We start from the raw sequence: 17,109 nt of genomic DNA, 5'->3' as shown, positions 1-17,109 counted from the left end.
GGTTTCTACCTGTGGTAATGACATTAGTTCAGTAGCATTTTCTCCAGCTGAGTCATGTGGCAAAGTAAAAGTTTTTTTAAGAGGTGCTAAGACCCCACTTAGTGGTGATGGCACTTTTCCAGCAATGTCTTCAATATTAGAGTCAATCATCTGTTTTGGTGGTGAAGGTATTGGCCTCTCTTCCGTTTCAGAATCAGTTGTTTCAATTTGCGGCAATTGAACTAGTTGAGTAATGCCTTCCATTCGAACACCAAATTGATATTTTTCTGGAGATAGACTTGCTCCTGTTCTGTCTTCTTTTTCAGACTCCATTGATTCTATTTGTGGTGATGACAGTGATTCAGAGATTTCATCTGTATCCAAGACAACTGTTTCAACGTGTTGTAGAGAAACTGGTTGATATAATTTTTCAGTTTTAGACTTCATGGATTTTATTTGTGTTGAAGGCACGGTGTCTGTGATGTCTTTTCCACAGTCAGGGGTCTCTCCAGGTGGTAAAGGAAACAGTCCAGATATTCCTTTTTCATCAAAGCCAATGGTCTCGCCTTGTGGTGAATGAACCTTTGCAGTTAAGTCTGTATTGGGCCCTGTGCTCTCTTTTTGTGGCGATGGCAATGTTCCAGCTTTGTCTGAATCAGAGTCAGTATTCTTTTTTTTGGGTGATCGGATATGTCCAGTTACATCCTCAGTTTCACTTTTAATGGTCTCTCCCTGGGATGATGACATTAGTTCAGTGCTGTCTTCTGTACCAGAGTAGGTTGTCTCCTCATGTGGAAAAGAAACTGCTTCTGACGTTCTTTCCATTTCAGGTTCCATGGTCACACTTTGTGTTGATGGCACTGGTATACACCTGTCTTCTCGTTCAAAATCAGTGGTTTCCATTTTAAGTGATTGACCTGTTTTAGTAAGGTCTTCTGAATCAAGGTCAAAAGTATTTTTTTGTGGTGATTGAATTGGTCCAGCTATGTCTTCTATTTCACACTCAGTGGTTTCCATTTGTTGTGAAGACACAGTTTCAATGATTTCCTCTGAATCAATTCTTCCCACATAAGATAGAGAATTTAGTCCAGATATCTCTTCAATTTTAGACTCAAGTGTTTCCATTTGAAGTGAAAGCACTGATTCTGTGATGCCATCTTTATCAGAGTTAATGGTCACTCCACATGGTAAAGAACATACTCCTGATGTGTCTTGAATGTCAGGATCTAAGATCTTTCTTTGTGGCGATTGCCCTAGTCCGAATATATCATGTACATCGGAGTCAGTTATTTCTTTTTGTGGGGATAGTTTCTGTTGCATGTTGCACTCAGTTGTTTGTATTTGTGTGGCTGGCACTGATTCAGTGATGTATTCTGTATCAGACTGAGTGGTCTTTCCATGTGGTTGAGGGATTTGTTCTAATGTGAATTCTGTACCCAGCTCAATGATCTGTCTTTCTATCAAAGCCACTCGTTCAAATATGTCTTGTACCTCAGAATCACTGCTCTCATTTTGTGGGGATAGCGTTGATTTATTAATGTCATCTGTTTTAGACTCATTGGTTCCCATTTGTGTGGATGGCACTGACTTGGACGTTGTGTCTTCTGTATCAGAATCACTGGTCTCTGCAAACTGCAATGGAACTTGCCCAGATATGTCTTGTACATCAGAGTCACTTGTCCCTTTTTCTATTTTACACTTAGCACTTTGTGATGTCACAGATTTAGTTAAATCTTGATTTAGTCCAACAATATCTTCTGCATTAGTGTCAGCTGTCGCTATTTGTGGTAATGGCACCTTTCCAGCTACGTCATCTGTATCAGGGCTACTGTTCTCTTTTTGTGGTGATTGAATTAGTCCCCTTACATCTTCAGTTTCACTTTTAATGGTTTCCCCCTCTGGTGATGAAAGAAGTTCAGTGCTGTCTTCTTTCCCAGAGTAAGTTGTCTCCCCATTTGGTAAGGGTTTTGGGTTTGATCGTCCTTTTGCATCAGGGTGTGGTAATGGCAGTTTTCCAGCATTGTACCCTACATCAGTGTCAGTGGTCTTTCTATGTGGTGATGGCACTTCTCCAGCTGTGTCTACTCTATCAGAGTCAATGTCAACTTTTTGTGGTCCAATTATGCCTTCTGGCTTAGAGTCAGTGGTTGTTATTCGTGGTGATGGCAATTGTTCAGCAAGGTCTTCTGCATACAAATCATTGGTCTCATCACGTTGTAAAGGAAATGGTCTAGAGTTAGCAGTCTCTTCTTCTTGATGTAAAGAAATTGGTCCAGAATTGCATTCTGCTGGATAGCTCATGGTCTCCTCTTGTCGTAAAGGAACCCATCCAGACATGTTTTCAGCATCATGCACTATGATGTCTTTTTGTGGTTCGGTTTGTGAGTCAGTGGTCTCTTTTTGTGGTGATCTCACTGAATCAGTGTTGTATTCTTTATCAGAGTCATTTGTTTCTCCATATGGTACTCGTTCATATATACTTTCTGTAACACGCTCTGTGGTCCCTTTTTGCGGTGGCACAGGCCCAGTTATGTCTTCTTTATAAAAGCAAATGCCTTGTATTAGTGGCAATGGCACTGATTCAGTGATGTCTTCGGAATTAGAGTCAGTGCTCTCTCCATGTGCTGAGGAAACTGGTGCTCTTATGTCTTCTGCATCAGGCTGTACTTTTTGTGAGTTGTCATTATTCATCAAATTAGGGTTTTGTGGTGGTAATGGGAGGTATCCAGAAAAACTGCCAAGTTCTGCAACCGTGACATCTTCATGAGATTGTGGCAATGATCCAGCAAAGTCTTCTCTATCAGATATAATAGAGTGCTTGAGCGGTGATATCAATGGGCAGAATGAATCCTTTAAATGAGGTACAGATGTGTCCTCGTGTGGCATTGGTGGTCCTGGTCCAGATATGTCAGTTTTATTTGGCACTGATTTGGCTAGGTCCTCTATATCGAGAAATGGGATATGTCCATGTGACTGTCGGACAGGTCCATGAATAGGCTCTTTTTTGAACATTGGACTTGATGAATCTTCTTTATGTATTAAGCGTGCTCCCTCAAAAAAGGATGGCAGTGGCCCCGATAAGTCCTCTACACTTAAAAGCGGGTCGGATAAGTTCTCAGCAATTGTCTTTAAATCATGATCGGACAGAGTGATCTCTCTGGATGCTGATGGATCCGGCCCAGAAATATCATTTGCATCTAATACAGGATTTTGCACTGGTTCAGAAGGGTCCTCTTGATGTGGTAGTTGTCTGGGCTGGAATGAGTTCCCTGTATCCTTAACAGTGCTGGTATGAGATGGGATTTGTGCCCACCCGCACAAGTCCTCTTTATGATTGTGCTGTGGTGAGACTAGTTTCGATACATCCACTGTATCAAATTTTGTAGTTTCTGTTTTGGGTGCTGTTACTGGAAGATGTTGACGAATATCGTATTTGTGTTCTGGCTGCACAATTTCAAATACATCCTTCGTTTGACAGTAAAGTTCTTCTTTGCGTGGTAGTGGCAAAGGATCAGATGTTTCTTTTTGAATACATGAATGGGTCACTCTAGGTTCACAATCAGATTGGTCCGGATTTGTTGTGCCATGCGAGTCTGACACTGATTCATGCGACGTTTCTGTATTAGATACAATGATGTCTTCAAGTCCAGGTGTATCCTCTAAAACAGACATTTGAATCTTTCCGTGTGGCCCAGATTCTAATTTGAATTTGTGTGTGAGAGACACACTCTGAGGCTGTGGTCCAAACAATCTGACTGCTTTTGTCACTGAGGCGGATAAACCATTTGCACTGACCTGGGTGAGTTTTGGAGAAACAGTTCCAGATATACCATCTGTATTGGATGCTGATGATCCAGCTAAATCCTGAATGCCATAGCTACCCTTTGTTTGATCCACTTGTGTCTTTTCATGTGGTGGTGTGGCTGGTCTAGAGAGGTTGTGCATATGAAACACAGGGATCTCTTCGTGTTGGAGTTCTTTCCTTATATTCCATATCACTGATGCAGTGGAGGAACTTGACACAGAGAGTGAAGGAGACTCGCCTGTGTGCAATTCTACCAAAAGACATGAACAATAACAAATGAAGAGTTAAATCAATTCTAGTTGATTTCATCTCCCTCTGAGGAAATGGCTACCCGCTTTTGCTTGTGTGCCAAAGGTTTTGCATTTTCTTTACAATAAATAGAGTGAATTGAATATTGCATTTTCTTCACAACGAATAGAGTGAATTGAATAGTGACTTAACAGCATTGTCCCATTAACCTTGAGCAAAGTTACTATGTTCCTTGTTCAAATCACCAAACTGATTGAGATACATCGTTTGTCCCCTTCATTAAACGTGTTTTTTCACAACAAATTTGTTAGTCTGAGTTTATGGCTTGGCACAAATATCATGTCCTTGAGCAAGACACGTATCTAATTTGCTCCCAGTGGACATGGCAGCAGCCTCCCATTAGTGTACAAATGTGTGTTTGAATGGGTGAATGTGAGGCATACGGATGAAAAAAAAAGCAGCAAAAACACTGCATAAGGGCAACTGTTACCATTTACAGTTTATGCAAAGGAGGGAAATTATACACTAAAATTTGTCGTCTAACCTTGAATGGTGGGAGCTATTCACTGGTATAAGCTATCCATCCGTTACTTCTCCATAACAAGCCACACTCCTTCGCACAGTGGATGGAAAATGTTTTTGCACACTTTTTGAAACATTTAAAATGTTTTCCTTAAAAATTCCTTAATTGTTAACATACGGACCAAAATTAAACTAGTTTGATCCTTTATTCCAGTGCTTTTCAGTTACATTGGTCTTGCGTGGAAACATTTTAATTTTGCTGTCACGTCCCCATTCATTAGTATCAGTAACCACACTGACTTACCCCATAGCTCTTCATAGTGAAGGGAAACCTCCTTCATATCTGTTAAGTCTTTTCCTTCGGTTTGTGTCGCATGGGTTTTATGTGTCTCTCTACATTCTGGGACATTATCAGGCTCTGTCTCAATGACTGGTGTAGTGGATGTAGACTGTAGGCCATTAGCGCTATATGGCGAAGGATCATCGGAATCCATTTATATTTAAAAAAGAATATATATATGATGTTACGTTTTGTTCTGCCTTGTTTAAACATAGCACTCTAAATCACCTCCTGTGAGGAGATCACGGCAGTTTCAGGATTCAAAAGTGGCTTTTTGAGGCCTTCCTCGATGATGACACTCACTGTGTCATGGCAGCTGTAGAAACACAGGGTGTGGCATCACCACATGGGTTTGAGGTAGCGACATCACTGGGCAGTGTGACATCGATTTGTGACCTTTCCTGGAACATACTCTACAAGTTAACATGATGGGCTTCTAAACAGTAGAAGTAAAGGCTATCACTTAATTCACGTGCACAGTGCAAATCGTAGTTTCTCCAAACTGATGATTCTGGCACAATACAGGAACGTCATTTTTGCGAGGCTCGAAGGAGAAGAGGCTGTTGACAGTGTTGCTGGGATATTTCTCCCTTTTAATTATCAGCATAGGTATGATTGCTATACTGGCCTCACTTAACGTGTAAACAGCTAGGTGAGGAGACCAACAAAGGGAATGCAAAATGATTCTTTAATATTTCCTCTCCTTTATTTCACACAGATGTGCAAAACAGAAAGCTGTAAAACTAAGAAATACAAATATGCTATTGTCTTTCAAACGATTTCCAAAATAATATTTTGTACACACAAAAACAGAACAGATTGACTACACTAGTTCTAGGCTAGTACAACTAGCAGTATGCATATTTTCTTGTCCCAATAATACATCCCTAACTATCTTCAACAAAATACTTATCGGCAATCACATTGTATTATTAGTCTACTCACCAGCATTGCCCTCGTGAGGAATCACAACTATGAAGCTCTTGAACACTGAACTCTCGTTCCAAACGGGAAGAGAACCGGAAATACACTCCCAAACATATCATGACCAAAGGTGCCCAATAGATATCATTAACGGACCAAATGGCTCGAAGGAAAACACAAGGGAAAACCTAAACGAACGAATGGTCGTTAGGACCAAAACAATTGCTTTTCCACCACGTGGATGTAAAGACAATGAGAAAATGTTTTTCATTTACCTTACTAGTTTTGGTGTACTCAGTTGCCTTCCTCAGAGGCTCTCAGCTGAGTCCTTTTTATCAGCTGGACTAAGTTAGAATGGTGAGAATTGGTTGGTTGAAAAATATGACGGGAGTAGCACATCAAAAAAGTACACAGAATAAAATTGATTAATTATAAAGGTAATGGTGTAGAATACACAATACACCTAGTTTTACCATCACTGGCATCATCATGACAAAATTCTCCAGAAGGTTTCAGTATGTTCTGTTCATTTTTGTAGAATGTAATATGGTATTCATTTCTTATCCTTACACTTTTTGTTTTCATACTCGGGTGTGAAGCTCATTTCCTGCCAAAAATAATTTTGACATTTTGCCTGCCATCTATTCACATTTTCAGATGTGCATTTATTTTAAAATCAACACTTTCGAACAGTACTTGAAAATGCTGTAGAACGAAAAGCTGCTGTTTCATGACAAGAATCATAAACCTATGATTTGATGCATACACCAGATAGACTAAGCCCCATCACGAGTCGGTTTATCCACGATCCTTCCAATTTATATTCAAAACTTGGATTGTTTTGTAATGTACTTTTTTTTTTCATTTCAATTCTGTTGCTTTTCATGGGTTGCCATTCATTAAATTGATCTGGGTGCACATATGCAAAAGAGTCCAGGATGTCCTCTTCTAGTTGTCCATCTTCATAAAATTACGCACAGCATTCAGAAATGTGTTGCTGTGATCACCTGTAAAAAAAAAAAAGTAACCATTCTATTCGATGCACACTCCCCAAAGTATCATTTTATGCATGTTTAAATCCAAATCGGACTAAATTCTCTCCTCTTTCTGGTTAATTCCTGGCTAGTTTGGCATTCTTTCCAATGATATCGCCATTAGCGGGCGCATGAGGCAGTATCTGCATCCCGCAAGTACCGCTTGCTTTACCTGGTACACGTGGACAGCATTTTTGTTTTCTCTCAATTAACTATCCATCTATCCAACCACTTTCTGACCTCCAGGTCGGGAACACCCTGAATCAGTCAGCAGCCAATTAATTGCAGGACACAGACACATACAACTATTTACGCTCACACCTAGGGACAATTTGGAGTGCTCAATTGGCCTTCCATGCAAGTCTTTGGAATTCAAATATTTTTTTATTACACTAGTGGTGAAAATTGTTTTTTTGCATCAGCAAGCACATGGCTGAGCCTGTTTTATGATGTTTTATTAATTAGCTAATATAAGTTTACTTAAGGCGCATTTGCTCTGCAATGTTTATTAACATGCATTTGTCATTATCCTCAGGAGAATGGTTAAAGAATGTTTTGTGGTATTGTTTTCTCTATATAAAAAAAAGAAACATGTTTATATTATAATGCACTTTGATGAATTTTAATCCTAATCTTGATGTAATTAGTTTTACTGACTAAAATAATAACCTTGGATGTGTGTCATCAATTTTTACATCACCTCTGAGTCTGCTTGCTCAGACTGACAGTGAAGCACAGCCTCATGGACAGTGGCGAAGATAGGAGACTTCACTTTGTCATTGAAGAAACCGCCCATTTGCAGATTATTCACAACGCCAGCTAGAGAAATAGACAGAAAGGCAAGTGAATGATGTGTGTGACAAGGCAGACGAAAGACAGGAAATGGAAAATGTCTATTGTGCATTTAATGTCTGTTGTCAACGGGTCAGTTCTATGGTTTCCTAGCGATGCCAGGAAACTTACATTGACAAGATGCAAGCAGCACCTCCACACCGACTCCCCCATAATCTTTGACAATCTGAAAAAGACAACAGCAAACAGTATAGGACAATAAAAAGGGTTTTTACATCAGTCGTTGAATGCCTTGTGGGTTGCAATAAATGGAAGTGACGTCAAAGGTAAAGGTTTTAATTGAAGCCTAATCTTTGTGTGACTTTGTTTCCCAAAAAATAAATGTTGCACATAATCATCAAAGTAACAAAGTACGTCACACTTGCTGGATGGAAACAAGTCCAAAACCTGGAAGGGTTTGGATAGCAATGGTTTAGAAAGCGATGGCCAGATTCCACAGTCTGCAGATGCCTTCAAAAAACACCCAGTGTGCCCCTGCTACCCCCAAAAAAACAAAAAACCATGTGTGCCTTTGAGAGCTTACATGAGGGGAGTGCATGTGGTGTGGCGCCTACTTTTTTTCCAAGATGATAAGTAAATATTGCCAGTCATTTCATAAGCCTGCTCGACAAATGGTAACTATGGTTTTCTTACACCACTCAAGATCTTGACTCCCACAGTGTCTAAGAAGCTGACAGGGCTGAGGTCGAGGATGATGGCTCTGGGCATTGAAGGGTCAGGCTCAGTCTCTAACTGAATGGTGGCGATATCCTTCTCATGCTCCTCCAGCTCTCGTTCCTGAGTATCCAGAAGGACGCAAATACAAGCAAATGATTTATTCCTTTCATAATGAGAGCAAATATATCAAGTTAAGGGTAAATGTGGACAATCTAGTTTCATATCTGAGCAGGAGGCTAAAAAGCAATTCTGTAACATGTGGAATTTGTGTTTATGTAGCATTCTCACCATGTCTGCCACATTGTTTTTTGCAGCATTTTTGGCTTTTTTGATCTCATACTTCTTCCTTTTGGCTTCAAGTTTCTTTTTCGCTGACAGGATTTTGGTAATGTCATAGCCAAACTAAAATGCAGTACATAATAAAAGACATACATGTAAGATTGACTTTTATCTTCATACTATTTTGTTTACATGAAATACACAAACACCTATTTCTGTTTCATTTATTTTTCTTCACATTGAGCACTCATGCCAGAAATCCTCTTCACAAAACCTCAACCAGTGAGAGTACTAAAGCTGTAAAGATTTGAAACATGTCAATCCATCCATTTTCTCCACCGCTTGTTTTCACTGAGAGCTTCAGGTGAAAAGTTCACTCTGGTCTGGTCGCCGAACCACAATAGCCATTCATACTCACCCCAAAATGTTTTTGTTGTTGTTTTGGTTTTATAATGTGGGCAGGAGCTGGTGTACACTGTAAAAACCCACGCAAGCACTTGGATAACATGTGAAAACCACACAGGTCCTAGCTGAGTAGAATTTGTGAAAAACATTTAAATAGTGATCATCTTGAAAAAGATTTGATACATCATAGTTTAGTAAATGCAGAAAAAAAGAATGTATGCTGCATGTTGACCAAAAAAAGACTGCAATAGGCATCCAGCATTTAGAGATATTAGTTAAAAACGAGTTGTGAAACTTGATGAATACCTTCACTGAGTTCTCGCATCATTTCAATTTTATCCTCATTTGTGCCAATTTAAAAGGGTACACAAGAAAATAAGCTAAACAAAACAAAAACACTCAGAAGAATTACAGCTCGGATCTGATGTTGAGATGTTTTATGTCTATTCAATTTTTTTTTGTTGCATTTGACCCATTTTATAAACAGAAAATGTCAGCACTGCATGTAATGTTTTCTTGTCCCCTCGTTTTTCATCTAGTGACATGTGAATAACTACAATTGAATTGGAAGTGTTTCCATATGAATTCATGCGCAACAGGAAACAATGACTTCCACATTGAAATCCTTCAAGCACCCGATCTTAACCTAACAGTAATTTCATAGGAGCAGATACCTCCAGTCATCTTAGTGAGTGGCATTTGTGAAAGGTTATTTGTGCTCCCAAGATAAGGAGGCAAAAAAGTTCCCCATTCCTTATCTTACTGACAAGCTGACATGAAAATTAATTAAATATGTTCTCTGAATATGCCTTTTGTCAAGCATGCTTTTCCTGTATCTGTTTTCCCTCTTTTCTAAACAAACGCGATGTGGAGAAAATACTTGATTGACGTTTTGAACAATGTTGGTGATATAACTTTTCAAACAGCATGTACATTTGTGCATGAATAATTATCGTTGTAAAAGGATAGTGTCCATATTAACGTGAGTAGAGTCACTATACTGCGGTTCACTTATATTAAGGCTTGGACTAAAAAACGAAACAAAAAAATTGAATTTTATTCCAATATTGTGTCCTACTTATATACTTTAATTTTAATGTGATCAAATATGTTTACACTTTTAAAAGTTTGAATAACTACTATAAATGGGTTTCAACTTTGTGGTGGGATGTTTTTTTTTTTTAGAACTTTTTAAAAAAATGATGTTTTGTGCAGTCGATTGATAACACGTCACTGTGTGTGCGCTTGAGAATGTGTGTGTTGAATGGTGAGGGGCTCACCTTCTTGCTCAGTGCATCTTGATACATTTCAGCATTGGCAAAGTAGAGCGTGGCAGATGATTTGAAGATCAAAATACCCGGCACTTCTCTCACCTTACAGCAGTCAACGATTGGGGTGGGTGGGGGGTTGGGGGGGAATATCACAATACTATCATTATACCCGACAATACACAACATTCTGACCCCGTTAAATGAATCGCTATAAAGTAACCCCCCCTCTTTAATGGGTTCCAGGTTTTCTGTCCCACTATTTCGTTGGCCTTTTTCAGGAGTGGTCTAGAAGATAACCCATTTGATGGAGGGGGAGATTACTGGTTATTGAGTATATGCGTGCTCGCTGTTAATAACTTGGTCAATACCTAATATATAATTGATGATACCTCTGGTAGATAATTCCAGTGTCAGTTGCACTTTGACGTTCTATGCCTGAGTAAATAGTGTTCAAACAAGCAAAGCCTCAACCAAATACTTTTTAGAAAACACAGTAAAACACACACATTATATGCATCATTTGCACTTAACTACAACTAATGCACAACAAATCACATCGTTGTTACAAAGGTTTGTCTAGCGGCAAGAAAGCTTTGCATTTTGTCATTTGGAAACCGATAGTATGACAAATGCTGACTGGACAAATCATTTTCTGAATGAAAACAAAAATATTGTAAAATGAAGAGCTGAAATTTTGTACCAAACAGACATTTACTACAAGCACTAAATTAACTCTGAAATATCATATTTCTTACATGAGTGTAGTCCTCCAATGGCCAGTAGGTTTCTGTGTTTGGAACTTGCCCCAATTTGGAGTATGTAGGTCTGTAATAAAACGCACACAAAAGAGAGGAAAATATGATTCAACTACAAGATTTAATATAATTGACGATTATTATACTATTACTGGATATATTTCCTACAGCTGTGTCCTGAAGATGACAGTAAGCATTGCGAAGCCAATTGAGGCAGCGAGTCCCAGGTCAGGGTTCAACAGCAGGGTAAGGAGGAAAGTGGCGAGCCAGATCATCTGGAAAGAAGACATTTGTGTAAGGCCATGAGCCAATGGTAGAGTGTAATTGAGAAATCTTGCATTAGTTCTTTTTTCTCCAAACAAGTCAGTTCTAGTAAGCATAGCATGGCACTTGTGGCTCTAAAGTCGCATAGCTGATCTGTTTAATTATTTTCCCACACCGCCAAACAAAAATACGCCACCCTCCCCACGCTAGCGACTTCAACAAATATTTAACTATGTGCCGCTTATCAGAAGCTGACACTAATATCGCTGTGCTAACAATGCAGCTTTGCTTACCTTTGAACTTTAACAGTGATATTGGTTCTGTCTAGTGGAGAAGCATTGAGATGCCAGGCTTTCTGTCAACCTCGCTGCCGAATCATACAGTATGATTGATTGATTGATTGGGCTAAGTTAGCCAGTTAATGAGTGGCATAAACCAAAAATGCAGAACGGCTTGCTTACAGACATATCAGCAAGAGGCAGTTCAAAGGTTAGTCTGTAGTGAGTATAAGGCACATAAATATAGTATCTAACCTCAGACTCGTTTTCAAATCAGATGAGTAAAAACTGGTCAATTATTTAAAAAATAAGATATTATTAAAAGTGAAGACAATTTGCAATTCTAGTCATGACACACGAATTTGATGCACAATTTGTCTTCGCGGCCCACACAAAATGATGTGGCGGGCCGTATCTGGCCCCCGGGCCTCGAGTTTGACACCTGTGGTCTAAGTGATTGAATTTCAAATCTGATTGGTGATCAGGCACATCAGAATCCCCAAGATGTGTATAAAAGCAATTGTTAAGGACTCAATTTTCTCTACGTCCCAATGAAAAAGAATTCTTCTTACTTATGTCGCAAAATAATTGTCATCGACTATGACTACCTGAGTACCCTTTTTTTCCAACTCACCATGTCTGTTCTGTTACTCCTCCACAGTGCAGGTATGTCCAGGAATTGCTTCATCATACCATGTAGGTTCACATAGATGATGGCAGCCAACATTGCCTGTATACATATAAAAAAATAATGTTTAAAAAAACTAAAGAATAAAAACAGAAATAGCAGCACAATTGTTGTCTCTTCAACAAAAATAGTGTCAAAAATGAAGCATGGTGATACATGATGCAACACGTGCTACATACGTGATACTTGAATATTATTTATTTGTACTGTAAAACAAGAGAACCACCAGCTTGTGTATGACTCGTGTTGTGTGGAGTGGCTGCCTCTACACTTAAAGGTTGTTGATGCTCTCATGCGCTCTTCATGTCCAAAAAAAAAGGCCTTCACAATTTTATAATGAAAATAAGTAGGGCTGTGCAGCAACCAATCGGTGGTGACTCGAATAGATGTGGTCATTAAAAATGAACACATGAAATGGATTCATGGTGTCAAGTCACGTATGTATGATAGTCGATTAGTTAGTATTCCAACATTTTTTTGCCATCTAAAAATGCTCCTGAATATTTCATATATTATTCTAAAAACTAGATAAACACGGACAGACAGACCTTGGGTAGGTTTTCAAAAAGAGCTCCAATCCAAAGGGTGATGAAAAGAATAACAATGGCTGATAGGGCCCCAGCAACCTGCATTGATGAGAGCCACAACACAATTATTGGAGGGAAACGTCAATCAGGCCCTGCCTCTCTTCCTCTTACAAACCTAAATGATAAATGGTAAATTCAGCATTCTTCCATGTAGTCCTTTCAGTGCTTTAGGTGCTGTGTGATGTTGATAATTTTACTCTGGGCTTTGACATTTGTCTTCCACAAAACCAATTAATCTGACATCTTAAGAGCTAAAAGGAAGTAACATTTTAGTCTCATTTAATAATGCTTCCAAGAGTGCAATAAACAACTGACTCTTAAATCTCCTCTTGACAATAACATAGAAGTGGAAAATTGACTAAGTAGAAAATGAAATTGATATGGATTATTCCGCCCACCTGGGTCTTCCCTCCTGTGCTTTCCTGAACCATAGAGCGCGACATGGAGCAGCTGACAGCAATACACTGGAACATTGCCCCAATGGAGTTACTGAGACCCAAGGCTATCAGTTCCTTAAGCATAAAAGGGACATGTCTTAAGTCAATCATTTCGACATCCTGATCAGCGTGCTTGTGTCCTACCTGGTTACTGTCCACTTTATATCCATATTTCAGTGCAAAGATCCTTCCCAGTGAAATGGCGATGCCGTATCCCACCACGGACAGGGCGAAGGCGTCCCCAATCACCTGAGTGAAGAGCGAAGCTCTCGGGAGAACAGGCGGCTGGAGGCTGCCCGATAAGTCAAGAAAACTGAATAAAAAACCCACATTGATTCAATAATGTTGTTCCTCACCCTGATGGAATTTCTCCAACCACATCCACTCCATATTTCTCCAGTAAGTTCATTTGCCAGGATACCAACGTAGCTACGGTGATCTGTAGTAAAAGCGTGTTGACTGATTGATACCTTCATTGTTAAATGCAGTGCCCCTATATTTATGTGCCTTATACTCACACCAATCAACTCCACAGGTATCGGGATGGGAATTTTTTTACTCAAGTACGAATTGAGCTCCTTTGCAAGGACGAGGGCAATAATGGAGACAATGCTGACCACCAGAGTCCCGATGTTGGTCTGTGGAACGAGATAAAATATCTCCAGCACTGTCTGCAAAACAACAACAAAAGCGAGATAAAGGAAAAGGGATGTGGCAAAAGCAAAGACAATAAATATACATTTTTACGACTTTTGTATTTAGATCCGCAAATACAGATATGAGCACGATAACCTGACATACATATAACAAGGAGAGCGGTCCGCTGTATCTCAAGGGGTTGATTCCAAAGGTGTATTTGAGCTGGGACACGATAACATGGATTGCGGCACCTGTGGTGTAACCTCGGACCAGCGGCTCCGAGAGGTAGGTCACCACAAACCCAAAATGGACCACGCCGAGCAGGATCTACATTGATCGGACAACAAAACATATGAATTCAGAAATGCAGGCTTTGTTAGTTGCTATGGAAACAAAAACGACACCTGAAATAAGCCTGTTAAGAGAGTAACGGCAGTAGCCACTCTGATCCGTTCCGCATCACGAGCAGGGATGTCCAATGCACTCATGTTGGTCACATTGTCCCATGTCATGAAGTTTGAGTCTGGGGCTAATCGCTCCGTAACCCCACCGAGCATCACACTAATCACTGCAAATGTTCCTGAAGGAGAGAGAGTTATTCAAATACTGAACAAGTCGTGTTTCCTGTTTATCAGAAGTGTATTGAGATAAATAGGCCCAGATTTTAACAAAAAATACAATGATTTGTAAATCTTTTTCAAACTATTTTCAATGAATACACTACAAATACAAGATATATAACTACTGATGAATCTTCTCACAATTTGTCATTTTGAATTTGCACCACGGAATTGGGGTTTGTAAATTTAGGAGTAAATTGCGGCTATTTCAGTATGTATACTTGTTTGGTGGTGTCCCATGAAATCCAATGTGAATTCTGTGCTAAATAACAGTTGCGAGAGCCTTTTCCACACAATATGTGGTGACTTGTGAATAACCAACCTATTGAGATATGCTTGGATGTGCCGAAGATGAAGTAGATGAGGACGGGGTAGAATGAGGAGTAAAGGCCAAAAACTGGAGGGACGCCCGCTAACAATGCATAGGCCATACCTTCAGGGCCACAAAAAAAATAATATTCACCATATCACCTGATTACATGGAAATAAATGTACAAAACACCTGAGTTTTAGTTTGACAGGTTCAGCAAGCGTGAAAATGCCTGCAATCTGTTTGTATGCAGTATGTAGCCTACAATAGCTCACCTTGGGGCAGTTGCATGATGCCCACACTGAGCCCAGAGATGAGGTCACCCAGGGCATTTTCTTTGACGGAATAACGAGGCAACCACGACAGAACAGGGACGCTAGCCAGCAGGGAGGTCTTGAGACTCTGACTGGAACACCTGTGACGAAGATTCGACCTAGAGGGGAAATGCACAAGGTTCACTTGTTTTCATGAACTGTGGTCTCTCTGTGGAACACAAGAGGGGAAATGTCAATCTTTCCCTTTCATGCGAGCACAATATGTATTCCTTTGTATGATAATTAACTGCAGATAACAAGGGACTGCTCAGGTTCGAATATAAGAAGTGAAAAAGGGGATGCTGTAAGATTTCTGGACATGAGTGGAACGTGTTCAGTTTATCACCGTGTCCAAGCAGGAAGAAATATGTGCACACATTTATTATTATTATTGTATATTCTGATGTATGTGGCGATCACGTGTTCAGTTTATCACCGTGTCCAAGCAGGAAGAAATATGTGCACACATTTATTATTATTATTGTATATTCTGATGTATATGGCAATCAATCACAAATGTTTGATTCCCTAGATTGGAGTGAGCATAAATTATAATCAGACACTAAAGGTAGCATTTATCTCAAGCATTGTGAATTTCTGAGAAAAGTGAAGAAAGCGAGTGATGGCAGTCTCAGACTACACTTTAAAAAATTTTTTTTTACCTTTTTTACCATAATTTCTCAACTGAAAGAGCTGTAAGTGATGATATGATAGTTCATAGTGAGATGTTCAAGGGCAGCTTGGGAAAATGTGTTAAATGTTACATATGAATGTAACTATTTTAATTGCTTTATAGTGTGAGGGGGTTTCTCAGTGATCAAATATGCATGAGGACCAAAACAGAAAATTGTTTTGCGAACATGGCAACAATCAATGGATGAAGATTCATGAAATTTACCTGAGGGAATTTTTGACCTTGTTACACATAGACATTTTTGGCGTCCCGGACAGTTTGTCCACAGCGTCTTCATCCAAGATCTCTCTGTGGACTCTGTCAACAAGTTCTCCCCCCTCTGCCATATCTACAATTCAGAAGGTTAACAATAACACTATGATGGAATAATTAAAATACACATTATGTATCCATACTTACTAAGCAAAGAGAATATGTAGTGACAAATACTCCGTGCTTTCCTGCTGTAATGAAAACTAAAAAAAAAAAAGTCTTCAGTTTGTTTTTCCCAAGTCAGACGGCAGGGCTGCCTAATAAACTCATCCAATTGAATAAAATCCAGTCGGTTAGGTCCTAAAATGACATCCTACAAAGTCCACTTCATGACAAACGATTCCTTGCTATGTGCAGATATGTCCCCAGTATTTGTCAATCGAATTTGTTCGAGAGTTTTCCATCTGATTCAAGTGGAGCAAGTCTTCAGTAACTTTCCTTAGCCAGAAGAAACAGTGGAGCACACTTATGGCCCCTCCTTTAACTCGACCTCTTGTCATATCTTGTATTTGTGAGAGATTAGATAAATCAGCCATTGGAGTCAGGAATGTTTCCTGTCCAATCATTACACCAGACAGAAGAAAATATGATGCCGGCTGGATTACAATCAAAACAGATTAATATGTGAGCAATTGATAGATTATTTTATTACGTGGAAGCAGAATTCCCCTTTGCTACTGAATCAGTTGGCCACATTTTAATCATGCGTGATCAATGATGTCATGAGCAAATGAAATATATCGCTTGCATCAGGTCAAAATCATAATTTGGTAATTTTTCTATTATTGTTCAGTCTCTATTTGTGTGTTATTCTTCCAAATTACTGACCAAAGTTGTGTGTTGAAAATAGCTTGCTCTCTTTGACAATGCTGATGGTTCAACAATTTATTTTATTTTATTATTATTTTATTTTACTATAACAAACACGAAAACATGTATTCCTGGATATGACTA

At 39.3% G+C, this 17,109-nt stretch overlaps 1 protein-coding gene across 1 annotated transcript; it reads right to left on the bottom strand.

Moving 5' to 3' along the window:
- Positions 1 to 5,598: 5,598 nt before the first annotated feature.
- LOC133143582 (solute carrier family 26 member 6-like) lies at positions 5,599 to 16,963 on the bottom strand. Its single transcript, XM_061265616.1, has 20 exons — positions 16,303 to 16,963; positions 16,108 to 16,231; positions 15,171 to 15,328; positions 14,908 to 15,018; positions 14,370 to 14,545; positions 14,128 to 14,292; positions 13,845 to 13,997; positions 13,683 to 13,765; positions 13,471 to 13,618; positions 13,288 to 13,401; positions 12,851 to 12,928; positions 12,249 to 12,344; positions 11,241 to 11,347; positions 11,073 to 11,142; positions 10,327 to 10,419; positions 8,651 to 8,764; positions 8,339 to 8,482; positions 7,817 to 7,871; positions 7,554 to 7,672; positions 5,599 to 6,826 (listed from the first exon to the last, which is right to left on the bottom strand). The coding sequence occupies exons 2-20, from the start codon at positions 16,227 to 16,229 to the stop codon at positions 6,803 to 6,805; spliced, it is 2,130 nt and encodes a 709-aa protein (XP_061121600.1). The 5' UTR covers positions 16,230 to 16,231; positions 16,303 to 16,963; the 3' UTR covers positions 5,599 to 6,802.
- Between the last annotated feature and the right edge of the window lie 146 nt (positions 16,964 to 17,109).

Source organism: Syngnathus typhle, linkage group LG2 (genome assembly GCF_033458585.1).
Source record: "Syngnathus typhle isolate RoL2023-S1 ecotype Sweden linkage group LG2, RoL_Styp_1.0, whole genome shotgun sequence".
NCBI classification, from domain to species: Eukaryota; Metazoa; Chordata; class Actinopteri; order Syngnathiformes; family Syngnathidae; genus Syngnathus; species Syngnathus typhle.
This window is presented reverse-complemented; position numbering and strand designations above follow the sequence as displayed.

Bases quoted from the DNA above. Each gene is read 5' to 3' on its own strand.
- LOC133143582 (XM_061265616.1), bottom strand. From the start codon at position 16,229: ATGGCAGAGGGGGGAGAACTTGTTGACAGAGTCCACAGAGAGATCTTG. The intron at 15,019-15,170 runs GTGAGCTATTGT...GTGGCCCTGAAG, and splicing joins CATCATGCAACTGCCCCAAG to GTATGGCCTATGCATTGTTA. The intron at 12,929-13,287 runs GTGGGCGGAATA...TCATCAATGCAG, and splicing joins GCACAGGAGGGAAGACCCAG to GTTGCTGGGGCCCTATCAGC.